Genomic DNA, 26,050 nt, shown 5'->3' on the forward strand with positions numbered 1-26,050 from the left:
GGCTCCGGGCTCGCCTATGGGAAACTTGATAGGGAAGAGGCCTGGGTGCCAGGGAAACCCCAGCGAGGTCCGGTTCCGGCCATGCCCGCCCCCCCCCCCCATGCCAAGGTCAGGGCAAAGCACGACACCCCTGCTTCTGGGGACACGCGCCCCACATCCGCATTCTGGGGAAGGGGTTAGAGAAGTGGGGGGCTGGAAAAGAGTGAAGTTCCCCCAAGTAAGCCACAGGTCAGTGAGATGCAGGAGTTGGGGGCTCCGGACAGGGTGGGAAGAGGAAGCGGGGCGGGGTTCAGGGAGGGGTGGGAGCCCATCCGCCCGCCCACGGCTGTCTGCTCACCCGGGTGGGGGGGAGGAATGGGCGGTGCCAGATCCCCCTTGGCCCCTCCTCCCGGGCCCCTCCCGTCCCTCCTCCGCCTCCCTCCCCGTCTCCTCCTCCCGTCCCCCCTCCTCGGTCGCGGGAGGCCGCGCCTCCTCCCGGCCGCCCGGCGTGGAGTCAGCTGACGGCGGCGGCGCCCCAGCCTCGCTGCCCCAAAGTGGCTGCGCGCCGCCGGCCGCCCACTTTCGGGGTTCGGGAGGTGCCGAGGAAGGGATGCGCGCCCCGTAGCGGGTGTGGGAGCCGAGCCCCGCGCCGCGCCGCCGCCGCCACTTTCTCCCTCCCCACTCTCCCTCTCCCAGCCCCGCGCGCCTCGGCGCCCCCGGAGCCCGCCCGCAGCCTCCGCTCCCCGGGCCGCAGGGCGCGCGCTCGGGCCGGGGTCGCGGCTGTCCGGGATGGCCTCCAATTTCAACGACATCGTGAAGCAGGGGTACGTGAGGATCCGGAGCCGGCGGCTGGGGGTGAGTACCGAGCCCGAGCCCCGGGAGGGAGGCGAGGTCCCCGGGGTCCCCGCGACCCCTGGTCCCAGTCCCCGGGAGCCCCCGGCGGGGAACCCCGCGTCTGTCTCCATCTCCTGGGGACCGGGCTTCCCGAGGGGGCACCTGCGCCCATCCACTCGGAGGAGCTATTTCCCGGGGGCTCGGGGCGCGGGGTCTGGGGCGCGGGGGGCCGGGGCGCGGGGGGCCGGGGTGCGGGGATCTGGGACGTGGGGTGGGGGGGCGGGACGCGGGGGGCCGGGGCGCAGGAGGCTGGGGCGCGGGGTCTAGGGTGCGGGGCCGGCGCCGGGTCCCCCCCCCCCAGTCTCCCAGGTCCCCCCGCCGCCCACTTCACTTTCCCAGGGGTTGCATGGCGGCCCCGCTGGGCACCAGACCCCAGGAAGAAGCTTCTGCCAGCGGAAAGGTCTCCTCGGGTTCCGGGCACTGGGCTCGGTCCCAGGGGCGGGCGGGCAGCGGCCTCTGGGTGGCCCGGCCTCTGGGTGGCTGCCTCCGCCTCCATCCCGGAGTGATGGGTTTCCGTCATCCACACCCGAGTCCACCCGGGAGCTCGTCCAGTGTGGAACACGGCACCCGGTGTCCGGAGAGCGCGTCTCCCGTGTGAGCTACGTGAATGAAAGAATGAATGAGCGAATGAATGAGCCATGGATGAGCGATGGATGAGCGGATGTGCGCGGGAAGCTCAGGGGCCCCAGGGACCGACGTGGACACCGAGTGGCCCACCCTCCTTGCACTGGATGGAGGGGACCCCGAGGGCCGCAGCGCTCAGCGCCCCTCCCGGGCTGAAGTGAGGCCCAGGGCATTCTCCAGCCCGGGGGAGGGGGTCGGGGGAGGGGAGGCCGGGGACACTTTCTGTCTGTCCTCGCAGACGGGCCGCATCTCTCCTGGCCTCACGTGTGGTTCTGATGGATGGTTTGCTTTGGGGTGAGGTGGTCGGGGGGTTGGCGGCGGGGCTGGGAAAGTTTGCTTAGCAAAGTCTGAAATAATGGTGTCATTGATGAGGTAGAATTCCACCCCCCCCCCCCCAATCCAGGGTACCGAGCATCTCTCCTGCACGTACGTGCCCCGGGCAGCTTTCTTTTGTTTAGCCTTTGGACTTCGCTTCTTACGTGGCAGATAATTTTTTTTAAACTGAAAATGAAAAAAAAAGTCACCATCGTAAACCGAACCTGGAAGGAATGTCTGGTGGGAGGAAAACATAATCTTCCATCCTATCATAAAAATCTTGCTGGATTTGTTTGGTCTTTTTAGTTTCTTGCTTGCTTGCTTTTTTATTTTTATTTTTTGCTCCCCCCTCCCCACCTCCAACCAGACAGGTTACAATGGCTTAGCACGTGTGTGTGACCGTAAAAATAAAACAAAATGTAACAGAGCCAGCCAATCTCAGTCAGCTTAATGCACATCTAATTGAGTCCCTGGTCTACTTTGCAAACGTTCTCCCCAGCAAAGCAGTCCTTTCTGGAGTATTTACCCTGGAGCAAATAGTGAGGCTCTCCCGGTTTGCCATTACCCTGCTCGCTGGCTGTGCATTCCTGTTCTAAAAGGGGCCTGAAAGACCTGCATTCCAATTTTACACTTACTCCATCAAGTCAATGGAAGGAATTGGTAATAGGCTTTCCTTCTGTGTTCGACAGCATTCCAACAGGAAGATGGCATGCATTATTAATGCGGAAATATGAATTATTCATGAGGATCAGGGTTGATGCCAAATTGTGACACATGGTAATTTATTTGACGGCACTGGTCACCGTGGCTTTTGAGTTCATCGTAATTGAGATTATTTTTCCCTATATTATTGTAATTGACACGATGTCGTCTTATGCATATGCTGGCATTCGTACACAGACATTTGAAGAAAGAAGGATGAAGTTATGCTCATAGAAAATTATTGCTCATAGAAAGAAAAGGTTTAGAAAAGTGATCAGATGAAACTGGTCTATTTGCTAGCATTGGTTTTTATCAGTTGTTGATATTTTAAGTGTTCTTGTGGTGTGATTTTACACAGAAGACAACCACAGAAGTATGGGAATGCAATACCAGCCAGAAGTTTTGGTGGAGCTGGAAGTACTAGTGCAAGGTACTCTGTTGGGAACGTAGGTGGTGTTGCTCTAGGCTGACATAGCCCAGAACAGCATGCACCAGGCATATTCTGGGCACTTGTGTAAATCTCATGGAAAGGAAGGGCTGAATGCCTGGCACAGAGTAGACGCACAATAAGCGCATGTTGGTATGTGTGAAGAACCATACAGTGAATGTCTGGCCTTGCCTTTCGTCACCCTTTTTAGGAACTAATGTGAGAGTGGTTTCATTAATGGAATCCAGACAACCATCTGTGGGTTATAACTATGTAGGAGAGGGTTTATAATTAAACAAGAAAATGGCATTTTGTGGTAAGCAGCTGTCCTGTGAAGGAATGCTATCTCAGGTTAGGGGGAAAAAAGAGATGAAGACAAGTTCTGCTTGCATTACTCCTTAGTCCTAACCCTTAACCCTAACCCTTAACCTTTATTGACCTCAGTTTGCTGGTCTATACAGTATTTAGTTGAAGGGAGCATTCAATAAGATAATGAATACCGGTGAACATGAAATGGAAGAATACAGCATTGATCCTGCTTGTATTTTCTTCTGTGTAATTAAAGATGAGTTAGCACTTGGGGAAAGTTATAAGGGCTATGGATCTCTATCTTTCTGTCTAAGGCATGCTATTTTATAATTATTTAAATTTATTTCAGTGGGTACATAAAACACACAGTTGCCCCTATATATGGAGTACTGTGTTATAATACGTGTATATACGCCGTGTAATGTTTTCATCAAGGTAAAAACGTCTCTCATTTCATTTCTTTATAGTGAACACCTCTGAAGAGAGCACAGATGTTTATAGAGTTCTGGCTTTCCATACCTCTCTGAATGCAGTGTTTACAGAAGATACATGTACTTATGTTTTATATAATGATGTAGCTTTTTAAAGTCACAGGAAGTATTCTGAGATCATCTCCAATCAAATGAGCTATGGATAAATGTGCACCTTTACGTGGGACCCCCAACTTTGTGATAAGCAATCATATATATGATTCTATATATGTTTGATTGGTATATTATATATTATATATCATATTATATATTATCCATTCATCACTATCTCTTTATATAGTATGTAATATTATATATATATATATATATATACATATTTTTTTTCTGGAAACATCCTAAAGCTTAATGAAATTCAGCTCATTTAATTCTGAGTATCTGAAGCTCTGCCTTTTCCAGCTTAATCTGACTTGATGCATGGAGATCTCCCGCTGTGCCTTGGGTACAATATTTGTTTGGGAACGTTGATGTTACTATTCAGGGGGTGGATGGGGATGGAGGGGAGCTGCTATGTATAATTATCCAATTTCCAAAGACACTGAAAATTCTTCATAGATGAGTGGTGATAGATAGATGATTTGCAGGTCATTAGCCTGCCGAGTGTGATATTTGGAGGGATGGTACGAACAGTCTTCATCCTTCACTTTCATTTCTTGCATAGGAGAAGATTTTCCAGTCAGCCATTTCTCAGGGCAGTCCACAGTACAAGTCTTGCTGCTTAATGTCTCAGACTGGTTTTCCTTTTGAGTATATAATTCTTCATTTTTTTTGCCTTTCAGTAGCCATGCTCTGAACCTATCTGCCAAGAACGATCAACTTAGATCACTGGAAATCCATTTAAATTCTCCCATCGACCCCACATTTCCGTGTGGATTTCTCACAGAGGTCGAAACCTGCTTCTAAACCTTTGACTGTCTCTTCTCTACTTGTTTATAAGAAAGAGAGAAGGGGGGGTGGGGAGAGGTATATAGTCGAGGTCAGGAGGCCATGTGTGCCTGCTCTTTGTAATAAGTCTAGGGTCTCACTCTTGTCACCATCCACTGCTACTTCCCCGGACCAACCCAGGACCTCTCATTGTAATCACCTCTTCACGTGTCTTCCTGTCTGCAGTCTTCCTTCCTTCCTGCAGTCCACTCCCATTGCAGCAGCAGGGCAGGTTATGTCCTATGGCTGCTGGACCTCCAGTGACCTCGGCAGCTTCTCCCTCTCCTTCCCTCTCTGCTTGGCCTGCTGCTTCCCCAGTTATCCCCCTCCCCCCATCTTCCTATGGTCTTTCCTCACAGACACCTTTCAGATCACTCTTACTTTTTTTTTTTTAAACTTTCTCTTCTCTACACCCCTAGACTTTCCCCTCTTGACTCAACAATCCTTCACCTGTTAGTCGGCATACTTTATCGACTGCCTGTTTACTGCGTAGAGTGTGAGTCTCATGAGTGCTGACGTTGTTTTCTCTTTTCTTCATAAATGTATATTGGTGCCTACAGCAGTGCCTGGCACAGATGAAGATTTATGAAGAGAAGGGGAGGGAGGTGAAAGACAGAGAGACAGAGAGACACAGATACCAAGAGACACACAGACAGAGGGACTCTGCTGCTGGGTGGTGCTCAGGAGCATGGTTTCTGATTGAAGACTGAATTAAAAATGCTTACCCCATCTCTGCCATGTGACTTCTTGAGCTTATAAATATTTATCAGCCACAGTCTCCTATAAAAATAGGAAGACTCTTAAGGCTTACTTCATACATGATCATTGTCAGGGGCTCAACACAATCAAAACCCAATTAATATTTATTACTGCTCTGCTCTGACTCGCTCTCGTGCTGTTGGAGATGATGACACTTAGGTAGATATTATTTTCATGACTTCTATAGCAATCATTTCTGAAATTGCTATTTAGTTAGGAAAACAAACTTACTATCCATGAAGCAATTTATGTACAAAGGACAAATAAGGACAAAGCCTGCCCGCTATTGATGCTAAGTATAGAAGAAACATTCACCTTTATAAGACTTTTTTTTTTTTTTTAACACTCCTCACATAAATCATAGCACTGGCTAAAAGGAGAAGCAGCACTTCAACTTGGGTGAACTCACTTGGTCCAGAAGGCATTTTTCTTAACTTGGGGGCCCCTTTTGTTGGGTGGAAGAGAATGAATTTGTAAAATGCTTAATTAAAGGCTATGCTGGAGAAAGAAATATTTCCTAACCCACTCATTTTCCTGTTTCACTTGGCCTGATGTGCCAGAGAAGTTTTAATATTTCATTTGAGGTTTTGCAATGCTTGGGGATCTTTGTTTTTGTGTGTGTTTTATACTGGGATTTAAACTCAGGGCCTTGGGCTTTGTGCTTGCTAGGCAAATGCTCTACCGCCTGAGTTGTGTTCCTAGCAATCAGCATTTTTTTTGGATACCATGACAAAATATTCATTGTAATATGACACAATCCTGAGATGGCCATCATAGAAATAGGATAGGGTCATCATATGTCTTTGTACCCCACCAACGCATGTGTGCGTGCACACGTGTGCGTGCGCATGCGCGCGAGCGCACACACACACACACACACACACACACACACACACACCACTCTGTGATTTGTGAAGGGCCTCTTTTCCTCTTGAAGGCCCAGAGGTTTTGAGCTGACTTTGCCAGTAGAGAAGTTTATGGCTCAGCACACGTACACACATGTAGTTGAAGACCTTCTCTCCATTTGACTCAGGTTCACTTATGTGGTGGTTTCTATGTCCAGAAGAACTTCTCAGATGACCACTCACTTTTCTTCACCCTTTGTCCTTGTGGATGATATTTATTATACATAAATTCAGCATTTAATTACTACTCATTTCCCTCCAATTTGATTTGAGCCATGGATGGCCAATTTAGTGGCTTTGTGTGTAGACATAAACCAAATTACCGATGCGATGATATCCTCACATCTAGCAAGGCATTTTTTAATATAATTTTTTTGTTATTTAGGTGTTGTACAAGAGGGATTGGCAATGTATTTGTTAAGAGTCATATTCCTTAAATGACTAGAAATATATTCTTTTTAGGCAGCTTTATAATTTTTGTGAGGAATCATTTTCCTTTGATATTTAAAAAATCAATCTTATTCGAGATGTATTTGGGGGTCAGTATTTATTTATTTTTTAATTATCACTCATGAAACATTGATTGAGTGCCTGCTAGCCTTAAGCCTTTGAATAAGGCAGATGTAGTCATGTTCTCCAGAACTTGGTCTTGGGTTTTTACAGGTGTTTGCCGTCTTCACAAGAGTGAAGGGTGGGCTAGGCTGAGTGACAGGCCAGTTACTGAAGAGGAAAGCTGTGTCTCTAGGCCCTATTTGTGGGATGAGGAAGGGCAGAGTGTGCACGTACACTTAATTTTTCTCTACCCTAGGAGGTGGTCCGGTGGAAATCAAACCTTTGGGGATTCCAAATCAGGAAGAGATAATGCTGCCTTTCTCTGGCATTCCTGTGACATTCATAATGAAGTTGTGAGTTTTTGAAATGCCACAAGATATATGCCAATGGTGGAATTAAGATAGCTCCTTTCTAGAGTGCCGAGGGCCAGGCAGTTCTAAGCCTCCTCCCTGCCTTGCCAGTCCCCCATACGTGTCTCAGAGGATGTGAACACTAGCTGTGCATTCTATGCTCTGGAAGCGAGTTTCCAGCCAAGCTCCAGGGATGGGAATGTGGCATCTCTGAAAGGATGCAGTACAATCCTTCGGACCTGGACTTCGCCTGCCCACATGCCCCCACCCCCAGACCCCTCAAAGAATTACTGTTTCATTCTCTTAAAATCAGATTTTCAGATAATTCCAAGTTCACATGCAGTTGTAAGGCATTAAAATGGTGAGAGATTCCCTCCCATCTACTCAGTTTCCCCAGTCTTTCAGGTTCTTAATACATTGCCCACACCGGATGCTGACATTGAGAAGCTGACATTTCTCCACACAAGATCTTTAGGGCATCCCTTTGTTGTGCCCCCACCACCTGTCGACCCCCAACTTCCTGACCACATGAACTTGTCTGTACTTCAGCCAGGCTCTAGTGACTCACACCTGTAATCCTAGCTGCTCAGGAACCTGGGAAGTGAGGATTGCAGTTCAAAGTCAGCCCAGGCGGAAAAATCCATGAGACTCTTATACCACTTAATCATCTAAAAACTGGAAGCGGAGCTGTGGTTCAAGGTGGTAAAGCACTAGTGTTGAGCAGAAAAGGTCAGGGACAGCGCACAGACCCAAAACCAAGAATTATCCTTCCGAGAACATCACATAAATAGAACCAAACATTTGGTAATCTTTTTTTCTCTGTGGAGAGTCATTTAAGAGGTTGTAGATCCATTTCCTGTTGAATAGTCCTGTTGTAGGATGTCTGGTACTATGGTTTATGAATAAGACTGGTGTAAGTATTTGTAGGCAGGTTTTGGTGTGACTCTTAAGTTTCATAACTGTGGATAAATGTCCAGTAGTGCAGATACTGGGTTGTATGGTAGTTGCCCATTTGGTTGTGAACCATTTCTGCAGGTGTGTCCTGATATCTCACTGTGGTTTTATTTTCTTATTTTTAAATTATTATTATTATTGTCAGTCGAGGGGTTTGAACTAAGGGCCTGGGCACTGTCCCTGGTCTTTTTCACTCAAGGCTAGCACTCTACCACTTGAGCCACAGCACCACTTCTGATTTTCTGGTGGTTACTTGGAGATAGGAATCTCATGGACTTTCCTGCCCAGGCTGAGATCTCAGCCTCCTGAGTAGCTAGGATGACAGATGTGAGCCACGGGTATTGGGCTTCATTGTGGTTTTAAATGTGCATCTCTGAGTGGCCAGTGATGCCAAGTGTCTTTTCATGTTCGTATTTGCTCTCATATTCTTTTCTGTAAAATGTGTGGGTTGTCTTTTAACTAATTTTCAGAGCCTTTTGAAGTTTACCTTTCTGCCTTTTTCATTCTCTGAACATAGTCTGTCACAGAGCAAAAATCTTGAATTTTGTTCAAGTCTAGTTTACCAAGGGGTTCAGTTTTTGTATCATGCTTCTGATGAACTTAGGAGCAAGATCCCAAAGATATTGTCCCCTCCTGTAACTTCTCAAGTTTATCTATTGCCGTTAAATCCATCATCCATTTGAATTATATTTTTATGCAAGGTATACATTTGAGGTCAAGGCTTATTTTATTTGCCTATAAATGTCCAGGTGTTGCATCACCATCTGCTGAGGAGTCTGTTTTCACTGAGTGTATTTCCATGTGCCCCTTGGGTCCTCTATTCTGTTCCATTGTTCTAGATGCCCGCACCTGGGAAGCTGTGTGTCTTAGTTTGTCTTATGTCTGTAGCTATGTAATAAGTCTTAACGTGGGAAAATAAATTCTTTCCAGTTTCTTCTTTTGTTTAACTATTTTAGTTCTTTTGCCTTTCAAGATAACTTTTAGAACAGTGTTTATGATTATTTGTAATCTTTCTGGGAGTATAGTTTCTTTTTTCTTATTAAGTATTTTTTTAAAATGTTGTTACAAAGGGGTTATTGTTCCACAAGTCTGGCATCGGGCACACTTCTTTTTGGACAGCGTCACTCCCTTCCTTTGCTCTCTTCCATTTTTTCCCTCCCATCCCCATCCACAAGTTGTATTATGTTCATTTTCAACGTAGTGGCTAGTGAGCACCACTGCTGCATTTGTTCGCCTTCTGTCCCTCCACTTCTGTGACAATCTCATTTTTAAAGCAACCTCTTAAAAATTGGGTACTCAGGGATAAAACTTGACATCTACCCAGTACAGTCCTTCCTGCTTTTACTACTATATGGATACTTATCCCCTCTGACCCCAAAGTTGCACAAACTTATTTCATACCTGCCCAAGCCTGTTGCTCTTCTTCCCCCTCATTCAGGTGTACCATGAATACTTCAGTGGCTAACAAAGAGAAATGGGTGTGTCTTATGAAGGGGCTGATGCAGATAAAAACAGCTACTATTGAATTCAACATTTGAACTGAATTCAGGGCTCACCGTTCAGGACAGTGATTAAACTTGGCAGGTGAGCTTTAGCATCTCACATATTAATTCAAACAAACCAATTGGCTTTCAAAACCCATAAGAATTCCTATACATTTTCAGACCTCTGGCATCGTGAGTCCTCCTATAAGCAGGTATTTTAGCTACATTGCAAAAGAACCACTTTCTGAGGGTGAGTTTTATTTTTCACTAACAGGGGCTCCAAATCGTCTTGTTATTTTACCATGAATTTTGAGGTGAAGTGTAATGATTTGGGAGTGTCATTCTGTGGGTAGGGCTGTTCCTTGGAGGGGGCTTAGTGGATTTGAATCCATCTTTCTTTCCTGCCAGCTCTTAGAGCAGATTGCTGGGCCTGCTGTTCAAGTTCCCCCAGCCTCCCACAACGTGACTCTCACATTGATGCATAAGACTAAAAAAAAATTTTATTTTGCAGTGAGTACTTCTCCCGGTACATGTGTGTATAGTAGACGGTCAATCAATATTTAAGTGAGTGAAAACCTGAAATCACCTTCTGGTATTAAATGATGACACACACCAGAAAGCCTATCACAGAACGGGCATGCATGTTCATTCATTCCAAGACGTTCTCACGCTTTTGGTGCAATCTGGTGTCTGCTGTTTTGTTTTTTAAAGTATTTATTATTATTATTATTATTGTTATTATTATTATTATTATTATTCCCTTTGGCAGCACCTAAACTGCAGTCCCTGGGGGGCAGGCCAAACATGTGGAGGAGAGAAAGGAGAGAAACCTGTCTAGAACAAGGAGGCTTGATTTGTAGTCCTGTCCCGTGGCTGGCCATCTGCTGTGACCAGAGCACGCCAGTGCTCTGCTCACTCCCCAGCTACCACTGTGAAGCAAACCCTCACGTCCCTCCCCACCTGGCCACCTCCACCCCAGAGGCCCAGGAGGGATGTGATGGTCATGTTCAGGGCCACAGAGTGCCATGTGCAGCCCAGGTTGGGCTCCCTGGGTGGAAAACTGCAGAGAAACCTTGGGATATTCCCCCCCCTCCCCTCTAAATTTGTTACGATTTTTATCAGGCTCCAAATAAGGCATGGCAACTTTTATTGTTGCCATGATGAAAAATAAAAAAAGATAAACGAAGAGAAAACTACCATCTCCTATAACAGGTCCCTAACTGCTTTTGCTGAAAAGCACTCGCTGTTCACTTTGTGCCCATGAATTCATTCATAGCAGAACAAAGCTTGGGATCCCAGCTTCCATTTTTGGGTTTGCCCTGGTTCTAGTGCAGCCACCTTGGAGTCTGGGAAGGGTGGAGCTGATCAATAACCTCCTTATGACAAAGGAGCAAGACTCTCCCCCGAGGAACAGCAGGACCTTGCAGGAGAGACCGCTGCCCCCAGTGAGGGCATTGCGTGTGATGACGAGGTTTCACCTCCAGCACTGCTCTCGTGGGGGCAGATTGCTCCTGTGCACTGACCACGGTGATGACAGCATTTCCAGAACTCTCTGAGGACCAGGACAGAGCCGACGGCCAACCAGGCCACCCTTGTGAAGGAATTGTGTATGTATATCTTTTGACTGTACCCACCCCAGTGGATTTTACTGACCGCAGGGGTCAGTAAAAGAATGTACTGAGAGAAAACAGGAGAAGCTGTTTCCTCAGGACCCTGGTATAAGGAAGGTAGTTGTACGGTGTGGCTGTGGCATGGGTACGGGAATGGAAGTGGGCGTTTTGGGGCCAGTGGGGCTTTTGTTAACTGGCCGTCTCCCCTTTGGTGAGCCCTATTGGCAGGCAGTCTTCTTTGGCACATATGGTTTGAAAACCAGTGGGAACATCTTGAGAGTAGTAGTTTTTACATCTGCACTCTGTCTGGTCCATTTCTGGGGTTGATCCTTTGTGCATTTCCTTTGGGCCTCTTGTTTACATTTGCATCATCTCTGCATTTCACGTGGACCTTGATACAGTATTTTCCTGTCTGCCATGTCTCCTTAAATGGCCACATAACTATTTGTCTATTTAAACCTAAAACTCATGTCTATACCTAGAAGTTGACTAATATGAGGTCACCTCTTTCTCTGCCCTTCTTCACCATGTCTGTTTACTGTTCACATGGTATAGAGGGATGAGGGACTAGACCTGGCTTGGGGTCTAAAAACTCTAGCTTCTGTACTGCAACTAGAACTGAACCAGAACTGGAACTAAACTTAGTGACCTCACACTTGCTACACAGACAGCTTTACTTCTTGATCCACACTCTCACCCTTTTCTGCCTGACATTTTTTTGAGTCTTATGGGATCCTGATCTCGTTGGATCTTGATTCTCTTGCCTATGCCTTCAGAACAGCTTGGATTGCAGGCTTTATACCACCACTTGCTTATTGAGATGAGGTCTTGCTAACTTTTTACATGAGCTAGCTCTGTCCCATGATCCTCTCAGGCCTTGCTTTCTGAGTAGCCAGCACCACAGCTGTAAACCACTGTGTCTAGTGGCCCCAACAGCTACAGCTTTTAGCCCAATACCCGGAAGAGACATCTGGAGAACTTACAAGCTTCTGACTTGATTGTCCCCCAACCTCATTTTCTTGATGTATTTGACCTAGTGCTCTGTACATTAAAGGGATTGTTTAATTTTCAGAAGATGGAAATGCAATGGTTTATTTCATGTATTATCAAACATACCAGTCTTTTCAATGGAGCTATCAATTGAGTGAAAGAAGGGAATACTTTCACCAGCTCATGACAGTGAGCCTGGATGGGGTAAATAATTCAGGATCAACTCTGGGAGGAAAGAACACAAATACATATGTGATTTATATGCAGTTCTTCCTGAATTTTGTTTATTCTGTCATAAAAAAGAGAATTTTGGCTGTACTTGTCATAGCCAGAGGGAGAAAAAAAGGCTTTTGTCAGTGGATTCAATTCCACTTTCATCCTGACAGGGACATTTGACCATTGAGTAGTCTCATCATCAAGAGGAGACAATTTGATATTATTTTCCTGCTCACCACTGTGGATTTACTGGGTGACTGAATTGCTGGAGAACTTTTGTGCAGTAGGTGGTGAGCTAGAGTGACAAAGATGTTTTCAGATTTATTAAAGACTTAGAAATGTAGTATTTTCCAAACTTCCGGGCTATCCCTTAATGAGATTGACAATTTTATACCAAGGACTGAACAGGTTCTTTGTCATATAGAAATAAGTGTCTGAAATTGAATTCATTTTAGAGATATAGGCAGGGGATCAAGTGTGTGTGTGTGTGTGTGTGTGTGTGTGTGTGTGTGTGTGTGTGTGTGAGAGAGAGAGAGAGAGAGAGAGAGAGAGAGAGAGAGAGAGAGAGAGAGAGATCAAATATTTTGTTAGTCTTTAATTTTGAAGCTTAGTTTTCAGAGACATATGAAGCTGAATATTTCAAAGAGGAAAAATATTCCAATCCTTTTGTTAGACTAATTGGTCCAATATTAGCTCAAAGAATAGGTCAACTTCTTTCAAGCTAAGGTCATGCATTCCTGAGAAGTTTTATTCTTGATTTGTAGGCATCAAGCATATAAAGTTAGAAATAGCAGTTTTTAAAAAAATTTATCTTTTTAGAGGTTTAAACTGAGAAGCTATTGGTATATTTATTAATTGGTAAAAAGGCAATATAAACATTACTTTAAAAAGTTTCTTACTACCACTTAATCACAATAAAAAATTTGAAAAAAAAGTTTCTTACTGATTTTTGCCAGATAGAGGCACACAATGAAGGTTTCAGGCGTGGCAAACTAAAAGAATAATATCAATTCACATCTTGAGCTCAGAGAAAAGACAAAAGATAGGGCATAAATTTAACATTGATAGTACAAGGAGATTTGACATTCATTGGTTTGATTCTGTTGTACTGATGGGGAAACTGAGGCTGCGTGAGGTTCCATGACTTTTGCAAGGGCCTCTCAGAAACCGTGTTTTCGAGCTGTAAACTCCAGAGTTGAGCATAAACCCCCATGGGAGGTGGCAGCAGGCAGAGCTTCCTGTGTATCTTGCTGCATTGCTTTAATTTGAAGATGTCAACATCGCCTAGTTCCAGTTGTGTCAGTGAAATGGTGTTTCCATCTCTTAGGGATGTTTTGAAAACGAGTAAGAGCATTCTGCAGCCTGTAGGTTTCTCTGGAAAGCAGATTCTGAAGCTGGAAGCCTAGCTGTTGCTTTTCCAGACTTCTGAGCCAGCCACACCACCAGGCACTTACTGGGCTCTTAACAAACAAGAGCATGAATGCTAGAAATCGCTTCATGCACTTCCTAGACTGTAATTTCTGTCAGCTTAAAATGTCAATTCAGATAGTCTTACATTTGGAAAACAAATGGGTACTTTGCTCTTTGATGATCAATTTCCAAACTCTTATAATTGGAGTACATATTCTTAAAATTAAGGTGTTGGTGGAGAGCACTGCTTTATTTTGCAATATCAAAGTACTGCAGATGGGGAACTGTGTACAGAACAGATACTTGTTTCTCACAGGTCTGGAGGCAAGAAGCACACTATCAGGCATTGGCTGGTCCGGTGTCTGGTTGTCTCTGTTTCCAAGATGGTGCCTTGTTGCTGTGCCCTCTGGAAGGGAGGAGGCTGTCACATGGAAAATGAAAACACAAGAGAGGGCCCGCCTCCCTCCCTCCAGACTTGTGAGAAGGCACTTGATCACTCCTAAGGGAGAGCCTTCATGGCCTACTCCATTTCCAAAGCCGCATCTTGTTACCCAGCTGCAGTAGGGCTTGAGTTTCAGCATGGGAGACCAATATTCAAACCATAGCAGACATCTCTTCCAGGAGGAGGGGATGTTTGGAAGGTGAGGTGACCCACTTAAAGGGAAAGTCTTTGAGGAATTTGAACTCTTCATGGGTAAGAGAATAATAAATTGGAAGGCTGGATACCACTTCACACTGTTGCTTATTATTAGAAAATTGTCTCTCCAACTGTGAATGTGCCTGAAAAACAACAGCATGCTAGCATAAAAGTTTCTTAAACTGGGCCAGGTGCTGGTGGCTCGCACCTGTAATCCTAGCTGCTCAGGAGGCTGAGATCTGTGGATCTCAGTTCAAAGCCAGCCTGGGTAAGAAAGTCTGTGAGAATCTTATCTCCACGAACCACTCAGGAAACCAGAAGTGGTGCTGTGGCTGAAATTGTAGAGTGCTCGCCTTGAGCTGAAGAGCTCAGGGACAGCACCCAGGCCCAGAGTTCAAGCCCCACAACCGACAAAAAGAAAAAAAAAACTTTCTTAAACTGGTGAAGAAAGAGGAGGAAAGGGATGGTTTCTGATAGGAATTTTTGTAAAGTAGTTGTGCTTTCCTCCAAAAAAGGAGAACTAGTTTGAGGTAAAGTGAGTGTGGTGGTCATCTCCTCTTTTAGTGTTACTTAAACAAAAATTAATCTAATCAGTTTTGTGTTTGCTTCTGCAATATCCACACACACTTTTTGCAGTACAGGAGATAATATCATGACCCTTCTTGGCGCACATGGTTGGGAAATGTAATTTTTGTCGACACGCTTTTTATTTAAACTATGTTGAAAATCTGTCTTCTGGGTGATAAGGGCATATATTCAGAAACCATGTAGTTCTGAAAGGCATGGATTGTAACTCCACTGCTCTTTCTCTTACGTATTGTGACCTTGAGGAGTGACAGTGAATATATACCTGTATGTAAACTTACTGTTCCTCTCATCTATTTGCCTTTGTAGGAGAGGTGTCTAGGCACCTTAGCATGATCAATGTGACTTTGGCAGAAATGCTAGAAGACATCTTGACAAGCAGAATGACATTTATTTTCCTTTAGAGGCTGTTATTAATGTTGTTTTAATTAAGAGCATTGATAGCTCAGGGTTTTAGCAACGTCTCTCTCTCTCTCAATGTCATAAATTAGAAGATTAAGTTATCTCTTTACATATCATGCTAATTTTATCAAGGGAGCTCCAATCGGCTCCAGCTGTCAAGGCAGAGAACGATTGGACTTAGATTCACTCACTTTTTTTTTTAAATAATGTTGCAGCATGTAATAATTTCCCTCTAGAAGAATGTAACCTTGTATCAATACCTAAAAGGTTTCCTTTTGTTGTTAGTGTATCTCTTTCTACTTTTTTTCTCCTAAACCTCAGATATTCTCATGCTTGCAAACAGTACATATTTACAATTTCATTTAATGTAAATGCTTTAAAATAGCTAGTCTGTCTTCCATACATTTGGATGTTGGATCCCCAGATTTAACTAGCCATATATTTAAATATTTTTAATATATACAATTATCTGCACTGAAAATATAGATTTTTGTCATTATTTTCTAAACAATCTTTAGTATAACATATTTATACAGAACTTGAATTGTGTTAAGTAATACAAGTAATCTTGAGATTATTTAAAGTATGCAGGAGGATATTGTTAGCTTGTATGAAAATAGCACAGCATTCTCCAGAAAGGCCTTGAACATCGATGGGTTTAAGCATCTGTAGGGAATCCCTGAATCTGTCCCTTGGGTGCCTGAAGGACTACTGTGTTGTACATTCTGGAATGTCCAGAAATTATCATATAATCTTTGAGCACCATTGTTTTGGAGTTGAGCATGACTAGGTATAGAATTTACTTGAGAATCAAAACATTTATATTGTTCCTAATTACAAATAACACCTGGGCTTTAAACACTGACCAGGTTTTGGACTGTTTCCTTGGAATAGATACCAAGAAGCTAGAGAGCCTAGATATTTTATATCCATCCATACATAGCATAAATTAACTTCCCTAGAGGTAACAGTCATGGGCAGCACTGCTCACAGCGGCTGGGAAGGTACAGATGGGAGCAGAACCCTCTCCATATTCCACAGACGAAGTCACCTGGACTCTGGTCATGTGACTTGGCTCAGGACCCTGAGCAGCGAAGTCACGTCAGTAGTCTTTGGTGTGAAGGTATATGCGCACACAATTTAGAGCCTCTCCTCCTTCTTCAGCATATTTAGGGATTTCATAATAAGTGGAGGGAAAAAAAGCTTTCACGGTAGGTAAAGGCAAGCAGAGGTGGGTTTGGTGCCTCATGGATAACCGTGATTTCAGTGGGCCTTCGCAGCTCACTTGTTTCAGCCTTGGATTGAAGACACGTATCAATTTCTGAATTCTGCACCGGTTTTATTTCCTCAGTTGATGCTATGAATGCTATTTACTTATTACATTCACTAGTAAATCCAATTCGATTTTGCAGCTTGTACCTTCATCGGTTATATTGCATCAATAAAGCTATTTGCTTTGGTATACGTATCCATTGAGAAACTATATGCTAATACATTGAGCTAGTTCACTAAGGTTCAGGCCCTGCTGTCTGTGCTACATTCATGCACTAGTAGAAATCACATCCACAGCCAAGATCAATGAATTGTGACCTACTTGTTCTAGTGGTTTAACATAGTTAAAGTATGTGAGTCCATTTGTAGATCCATGAATTTCATCATTCATTCATTTATTCATGCAATACCTTTGCACTATGTGCTACATAATACTTAAGTTATATGTGCTAATCAGAGTCATTGAGAAAATAGATTAATGGTATATGTTTTTCCTTTGATTTGCCCTCACTTAGTCATTATGTTATTACAACAATGCTATTTAAATATCTTCCTGTTAATCAGGTAAGTTTACATGGCTTTAAACCCTAAATTTGAAAGCTTAAAAAATACACAGGCAGAATTGCTTCATACCTCATATTATAGCCACATAGTTGTCTTCAAGATAACTAGAAGTGTTATATTTTCTTAGGGGTTTTCCCAGGTCATTTTCTGGCCTATACCAATGTACATACATAGATGTATATGTACATACAACTATAGAACTTTTACATATGTGTTAGTCATGTGCATCCTATTTTTTCCTGATGGAAGTATATATTATATTGTACACATTATTTTTTATTTACCTTGTGTCACTACATTTGGAAAATCTAGCCTCATTATTGCTGAAAGATCACCCTTATTTTTATTTTCCTTCGATGAATGCGGTGTCATCAACAAAAAGTTAGTGAAAATTTTCCTTAAATAGAGGCTATAGCCATGCAGGGACCCCTTGGAGATACTGAAGAGAGTCTCCTGGGGTTCTTTCTTTCACTGTTGTGAGAGTCGGTTTATAGCATCTTTGTGTGTCAGGAGCCAATATCAGAATAAAGATGGATAAAGTGGGAGGAGTCGGTGACCAACTGCAACCGGTGAGCATGGGCTGGAAGCAACGGGTTCACCAAGCTTTCAGCCAGCACCATCAATGGTGGGGGTAAGCTAAAAGGGGACAGTGTTGCCTGCCTTCTGAGGGGCTGAGAAGGATCTGTCAGGGGAGGAAGGACCTGCAGTCCAGTTGCTGCTGTGTGCCAAACCATCATCAGAGCCATCATCAGAGACAAGGAGCACAACAACAGTGGTGTACTTCACCTCTCTGAGTGTGTAAGCAACGTGGCTGCTTCCCTTCCACCTCCTGATCTCCTGGTCTGAACGAACTGTGACCCACACCAGAAGGATAACTCGCCCCCCCTCCCCCAAACCAATTCCATTTTTACCTAAGGTGACAGAAAACAAATCCATCACAATGAACAATTGTAAAAACAAGGACAGTGATAACTCAACACTATGATGAAGTTCCAGTCAGAGACATGGCTCAGTGAGGGCATCGAGTCTAAAGCTTTCTTTTGTTGAAAAAGAAGCTTGGCAAGTTTTAGAGGGGGGTCTCAAATCATTATCAGCCAAATAGGTCCGTCTCTTGGTCCCTCAGAAGTGCTAGGACAAGGTGAGTAACCCCAGGGAGAGATCCTGTGTGGTTCAGTTCTGTGCCTTCCACTGGGGATGGAGTACATGCGAGTGGACCTGTTGTGAAGCCACCCGGGTCTTCTCTGCCTTTCCACATCTCCAGTGAAGCCGATGGTGAGATGGAGGACAGTGGTGGACAAGGAGGGGTGAGGGCAGAGTCACAGAATGTGATCTTATTCATCTGTAGACCCATCTTCTTGGACATCTGTCTTGGTCATGTGTTAAAGGTAAAGATCGTTGGCTTTTGAGAGGGTGTGTCAGGAGCGATCCAGCCTAGCTTCTGTCCTGTGGGTTGGTTGGTTCAGAGCACTCGGGGGCGGAGGTGGGGGGAGGGAGGAGGGTTCTGCAGAGTGCTCATAACTGAGTGTCAGAGGAACACGTGGTGATTGTGGATGGAGGCAGTCAGGGCTACCTGCTCATGGACATGCTCCTATTCCATACTTGTCCCAATGCTGTCATTTCAGTAGGGTCTGAAATATGGAAGCAATGGGAGAAGGAAGGTTTCTGGAAAGAGATTAAGAATTGAGAATCAAAGATGTTAACTTGCAGACACCTATTAGCCTAGAACAATACCTGCAGTGTAGTAAACACTTAATAATTGTCAGGAACAGGCACCTTATGCTTTACAGGTGTAAACTTGGGAAGCTGAGCTCTGGAGGATCATAGTTGAAAGTCAGGATAGAAAAAGTCCATAAGACTTCATCTCCAAAGTAATCAACAAAAAGCAGCGCTGAAGACATGCCTTGTGTGGTACAGCCCCAGCTGACCACAGAACCTTGGTTTCAAACCCCAATACTACACACACACACACACACACACACACACACACACACACACACACACACACAATCCGTAACTGTCAGCTGCTGTTATTACTAAACTAGGTGCTGCTACTGAGGTCTCATTCAATACATCGTTTTGAGTACTTAGGTACGTGTTAGCACTAGAGAAGCAACAGAGATTGGTCCATGTCTTCCTCTGGAGGTAGAAATACCCCTAGTGGCTATATGTGAGATTCCAGCTCTGCTTCACTGTGGCCTTAAGAGAGCCACATACTTGTCTGGGTTTGGATCATGATTTCTCTCTTTTTTTTTTTCAAATTAATTTACTATATTGGTATTATAAAGGTGATGTACAGAGGGATTACAGTTACACAAGTCAGGTAATGAGTACATTTCCTTTTGTACTGTGTCTTCTGTTTCCTCCCTCTCTCCCAGCTTGGCTCCCTCCCATCTCCAGGGTCACGAAGTCTTTGAAATTAGCCATTTGTAGCTAGCTCTTGAGCATCTCCCTCCATATCCTTGTTTTTACATATAAAATAGGAATGAATCGACTTTATTTGGATAGTGCACCTAAACATTCAACACACATCAGTATTAAAAAGTGCTGTAAAATCACTCACCAGTTTCACAAATATTTGTTTAGCACTTACTGTGTACCAGAAACTTCAGTGCCCTTGAAGTTGGGGAGTGAACGAGGTGGATTGAGTGCCCACCTTCAAGGAGATCTTAGTGGGGTGGGGAACTGATGGTAGAGAAATGAAAATGGCCAGTGGAGCTAAGAATCACACAATTAAAATATTTATGGTCTAGGACAGGTAAGGGTGTGTATAAAGCTTGGACAGTCATTTGGTACATAGCAGGATAGGTGAGTATGCTTTTCCTGCTGGTTGATACTTCTGTATCATCTGCCTCTGTTGATACTTCTGTATGGCCTGCCAATAATATCATCATATTATAAGTGGAGTTTGGCAGCAGCAAGTTTCCCCACCCCAGAGCAGTGCTATGTAAGAGAAATGCACTCTGAATGCACTATAAATGAGCCATGTGTGTAGATTTATATTTCCTAGGAGCCATGTTACAAAAGTAAAGCAAAATACATGACATTAAATTCAATACTATTTTATTTAATTCTAGAAGAGCCAATGTGTTTTCATTTGAGCAAGTAATAACTATGAAAATCACTTGAAGAAACATTTTACTTTTTTTTTTTTTGCTGTCTTTGGAAACAAAACCCTGTGGTTATGTTACACTTAATGGTACAGTTTATTTTGCTTGAGGCACATGTCCCTGTCTCTGATGGCTCCCTTATTGGCCACATGGGTCAGTGACTGGGTGTCTGCTTCTGACTGAGGGATTAGGGAAAGTTGAGACCTTAGGACAAGAGGGATCTGGCATACAGTGCTTTGAAGGGTAGAGATTTAATAGGAAGCAAAGAGCATGGGACAAGAGTGGTTTTTCTGCATCAGCTGAAAACACATCTTCGAGGCCAATGAGGCTACAGCCTAGAGGACAAGAAGACAGTCATGTGACAGTAGAAGGCTGTGTGGGGTCAGATCCTGTAGGATGTTTAAAGCGTCTGTGGTCAGAGCGTGAAGCAACGTATGAGTTCTGAGAATAAATGGAAAGAGAGATGATGATTAATCTCCTGTGGGCAGAGTAAATGTTAAAGGGCAAGGATGGAAGCAGAAAGCCTTTGAGATGGGCTCAGTGCAGACCTGCAAGTGAAGGAGAGTTTGCAGAAAGTGTGTGACACATAGGACTTAGCCAGGCACAGCTGGGCGGAGCTTCAAACCTTCTTGATTACATGCTCATTCAACATCCCAGAGCAATTCAGTCGCAGGAGTTCCATTCGTTACGCATGTTCTTTTATGCATCTGCATATTAGAGTATTATATTGTACTAAAACAAACTTTCTTTATGACAGACACACTACCACACTTTCACATGCACACAGTAGCTAACTTTCTTTGTTTCATCCACTTAATTTCACTGTACTCTGTTTTGTAAATGGCTGTTACAGGATGAGGGGACTACTCAAGAGACCAAGACTTGGAGATGTAGTGAAGCATGATCCTCAAGGATGAGTGGAGGAGATCAGACCTCTAGAGGGAATGGTGTGACAAGGAGCGGGTGAAGGGGATGGAGTGAAGGTTTCTGGAGAGCTCTGCTGGGACCATATTATGAAGACCCTATGGGCAAGGGGCTTTCAGGATGGGCTTGACGTAGGGTATCATGGCCAGGTGTGAGAGCACACATCCCTGGCTCCTGAGCATCCAGTCAGCCCTGTGCCCCTTGCTTTGCTTCAGTTCTTGTACTTTGTCCCTGGTCGTGCTGGACTGGAAGGCTGTGCACTTCCTAGGCCAGAGCTGCTCTTCCTGCTGGGCTAGTTAGAGCACACTGATCTCCAGACAAATCCACTTGATTTCACTTCTGGCCTTTTGGAAAGTGGAAAGAGCTATCAGTTGAGTGAGAATGAGCCCGTGGGTATGGCAAGGATGGCTTGATCTATGCGTCTCCGCCTTGTGTTCAGCAACCTCTTTGTCTAAGGCTGGTCCAGACCACAGGCTTCCTTTTGTAGTTTCCACCAACCTCCCAATAAGACTACCACAAATCCACACATTGACTAAATGTGATGCTCATGGCCTGATCACATCTTCTTGGACCTACCAGCTGGGGCACCAAGCCTTCAATACATGAGTCTATTTAGGAGAATTCTAATATCCAAGCCATAATGAGTAGTTCTAAAACAGAACAGCTTAGCAGAGAGATAGCCAGAGAGAGAGAGAGAGAGAGAGAGAGAGAGAGAGAGAGAGAGAGAGAGAGAGAGAGAGAGAGAGAGAGAGAGAGAGAGAGAGAGAGAGAGAGAGAGTTTTATGGGTCTTGGAAAGACCTCCATCTGACATTCTACGGCTGTTTGCTTATTCTGAAAGGAAACAGTGAGAGTACCTCATGTCTTGTATTTGTTCTTCAAATGCGGGGCGCACGAGGAGATTTTACCCAAGAAGTCAGTGATTGGGATTCTGATGAGTGGAGAGGGTCTTTGTCCCTCATCTGTCATAACCGCTCCAGTGATTGGACGTGTGACGTTGAGCCTCCTTGTGGGGTTTCCCCTGGGAAGTCATGTCTGCTGTCTTGACAGATGCCAACTTGACATTTTTCCTCTCTTTCATTATTTCGCATAATTCTGCGAAGCCCTCATCAGCGCAGCTCTGTGCTAAGCATGAGAATTCACCTTTTCCACTCGTCAAAAGGTGTCAAGAGTTTTCAGGAGCCCATGTTGCTGCACTTTTCAGACAGAGGAGGAATTCCAAGGATCCCAGAAATGGCAACAGAGCTGTTTCCTTGCTAACTTTGGTTCAGGTGCTTTAAAAATTCAAAGCCTAATGGGGTCTTAAATATTCCTTTGCCTTTTGCAGAAGAACTTCAAGTTATTTTAAAATATAAGGGGGTTGCTTAGCAACTACAACTTTACTTGCTTTCTGAGAGAAGTTTTACTTTTCTTTCTTTTGCTACAGATGGGCAGATAGGAAAGAGCAATAGGAGAAAAGGCTCCTAGGGAATTGTGCCACAAATAGAGTGCTTCTGGTACCTGAGGGCATATAAAACTGATGATAGTATCTGGGTGCTGGTAGCTCACGCCTGTAATCATAACTACTCAAGAAGCTGGCTGAGATCTGAGGATGGTGGTTTGAAGCCAGTCTGGGCAGGAAAGTCTATGAGACTCTTGGTTTCTAATTAACCAGCAAAAGGCCAGAAGTGGAGATGTGGCTCAAGTGGCTAGAGCACCAGCTTTGGGCAGAAAAAGCTAAGGAACAGTTCCCAGTCCTTGAGTCAAAGCCCTGGCCCAGCAAACAAACACACTAACAAAAAACACATGATGGACAAACAGGTAGTAGGAGGTCCCTGTCTGAAGCAGTAAAGAACAAGTTGAAGGAAATCTTAATGTTCTCCGCTTGTGCTGAGTAATTTGAAGTGCATGGAAGAGAGCTGAATTTTTGCTTTCTCTGCCATCTTCCCTTCCACCTTTCCTTTGTCTTTTGCTAAACAGCATAATCAGTGTTCTGTGGTCCTAAGTTTGGGGTTCATCTTCTCAGTTTTGCTTATTTTCACTTAGTGGATGATGAAGAGTCTGGTTGGCTCTGCTGACTTGGTTCTTCAGCAGTAAGTCTAAGTGGCAATGCATCTGTCAGGTCAACATTGAACTTCCTTGGTGCACTGTTGCACACCAAAGGACTTCACTGTGCTTCTTCCCTTTTGTCTTTCACAAAAGTATACACTTTGAAGCGGAAAAGGTCAGATAATGTGATGTCAGGAAAATGAACCCTTAGATATGTATTTTAATGTTTTTTTTCTTTCATGCATGTGTTTCTAACGCATTTATAAGATTATCTCTTTGTTGCTTTGTATGTCCCTCCCCCACAGTATAACCCCTGCTTTCACTATATTTGATGTCAGTATAACTTGAGGAGGAGATGGGGAAAAACCAGTTGTTTAAGGATACAGGTGGACCTGTTGCAACAATGAGAAGTACAAGTTGTCATGTCCAAAACGAGCTTTACAACGTCGGTGCGGCGGGGGGGGGGGGGGGGGAAGGAGAAGGATTGGGATGGGGGGGAGGGGGGAGGCTGGGAAGGGACGTGAAGGGTAAACAAAAGGAGGAGGCTGCAATGCTTGGTAAGAAATGTACGCATTATCCTGCCCATGTAATTGTAACCCCTCTGTACAGTATGTTCACAAATAAAATAAAATAAAATAAAGTATACACTTTGACCTGTGCAGAAAGAAACAGGGGAAATGTGGTTTAATTAATGAAGCTAGCAGTGCTTGGGTGATGTGGGAATCCTAGACATTATTCATCTGAAAACATTCATGGGTTGTCATCTCTGAGCTGCGGGTACGTGGGACGCTATGATGAAGACAAGCAAGGTACTCATTCCTGGAACATCACTTCCATGTTGATTAAGTCTGAGTCTTCCAGTAGTGCAAAGACATCAGACCTTGAAAGAGCATTTTTTTTAAGATAAAATGAATTAATAGTTGTCTAGGCTAGGGCTGGGTCACTCAGCACTAGGTATGCCAGGGATACAGTACGCTTTAGGCAAAGCCAGCTGCTTGCTCTCTGACCTTTCAGAGGGAGGCTGACCTTGTTCTTCTAATGTTCTCTGGAGTATCTGTTGGAAACATATCCCTGGAATAGATGAACCATTGGTTCAGCTTTTCTTGTCTTTGATTTTGTGATTTTGGCCTTGTGTTCCACATCACTGTTCTGTGTGGACTCTGCCTTGTACTGCACCCGGGTGTTGACTTCTCCCTCTGATCTAGGAGTATATGCCATCTCAATGTGTCCTTACTAACTCTCATTCTGTGAATAATGCATCACACATCCGCGTTGTGGGAGTGAGGACGGAACAGGTAACTGCTCAGGCTAGTGTGCTTTGCTAATATCCTTCTTCCAGGCTAGTGTGCTTTGCTAATACCCTTCTTCCCTAGACTCATCCCTAGGGTCACCCTTGCTCTTGGCTAGCCTCCCATAGGTAGGGATGGTTTCTAGTTTCTAGGCATTTGCAGCCTTAGAAATGTGATTATTGATCAGATGCCTTGATGCACAGCATCAGAGTTGTAATTCTTTGCTTTCCAAATAAATGCTATTTCTTTTGAAAAAATGTAATTATTGGTGTCTTTTTATGTAAATGGGGTCCTACACCGAATATGCTATAAGATCTTTTTTTAAAAAAATTAATTACCCAGAAGGAAATCCCATAAACAGAGCTACCAGTGTAATAGTGAGATATTCTGAGTAACATACCTGCCCATTAAAGGGTGGAACTGTCAAATAATAATTCATTACCAAAAGTGAAGGTGCGGCCTTCTGGAAGAAGTTCTTATGGAAGCTTTGGGAAGTGGGAAGTGCTGTTCTGCTGCCTTCTGCAGGGACTGGAGGTTTTCTTGTGTCCTCCATCTTGCCTCCTTCCTTCATCTTCTAATTGCATCTCTCTAGGCTTTCTTTCCTCCTTTCCCATCATTTCGGCCCTGTCTGTGTCTGACTGTAAGACACTTGTGATTACATTGGGTTGGCCAGCTAACCCATCATGGCCTCCCCATTTCAAGATCCTTAGTTTAGCCACACCAGCAGAACATCTTTTGCCATATTTTGTAGTATCTTTGCCTGTGCATGGTAAAGTCATGGCCATCTTCGGGGATACATTTTCTCATCTACCACCGTGCTTCACACGAATACCAATTACTAAATTCTCCTTTAGGAAACCCCTTATCCATGTCAGTTGATGTACGAATTTGTTTAGTTTCAAGCTTGATTCAGTCATTTCAGACAGTTAAGTTACTTACCAGGAAAATAGTCGTTTCTTTTCTTGGTTGCTCCTAAGGAAAAGGAACACGAAATGGTTTCACCATGAATGCGTGTGGCATATGCCAAGGAGGGTCTGTGCCCATCTTGAAAAAGGCTGGGAGTGAGCCAGTTTTGTCAGGGGACGGGGGTGGACCTGTCCAGAGAAGACTTTGTGCAGTTCTGTGCTGCTGCTGCAATTGGCAGATGCTTCCGCTGACAGTGTTTTTAACACAACCCAGCTCTTTCTGACGTTAGTCACTCCTGACTCTTCAAGTGGACAGAGGGAGCCAAAAAGAGCAGCGTGTTCAGTAGTTCACTTGCAGCATGACATGAACCCTTAGGCTGGAGAGAGAACAAGCATCTCTGCTTCCATCTCCTCAATTCCTTCACTGGGCAGAAGTGTGTCAGGTTA

The 26,050-nt window shown here is 44.3% G+C and overlaps 1 protein-coding gene across 1 annotated transcript in view; it reads left to right on the plus strand.

Moving 5' to 3' along the window:
- Positions 1–478: 478 nt before the first annotated feature.
- Dok5 (docking protein 5) overlaps positions 479–26,050 on the plus strand; it is a 111,151-nt gene continuing 85,579 nt past the window's right edge. The window contains exon 1 of the mRNA XM_069990032.1: positions 479–834. Coding sequence (XP_069846133.1) covers positions 769–834 — 66 coding nt within the window. The 5' untranslated portion in view covers positions 479–768. The remainder of the gene's footprint in view (positions 835–26,050) is intronic.

The sequence above is a fragment of the Dipodomys merriami genome, unplaced genomic scaffold, assembly GCF_024711535.1.
Source record: "Dipodomys merriami isolate MVZ:Mamm:240054 unplaced genomic scaffold, mDipMer1.0.p SCAF_39, whole genome shotgun sequence".
In the NCBI taxonomy this organism is placed as follows: Eukaryota; Metazoa; Chordata; class Mammalia; order Rodentia; family Heteromyidae; genus Dipodomys; species Dipodomys merriami.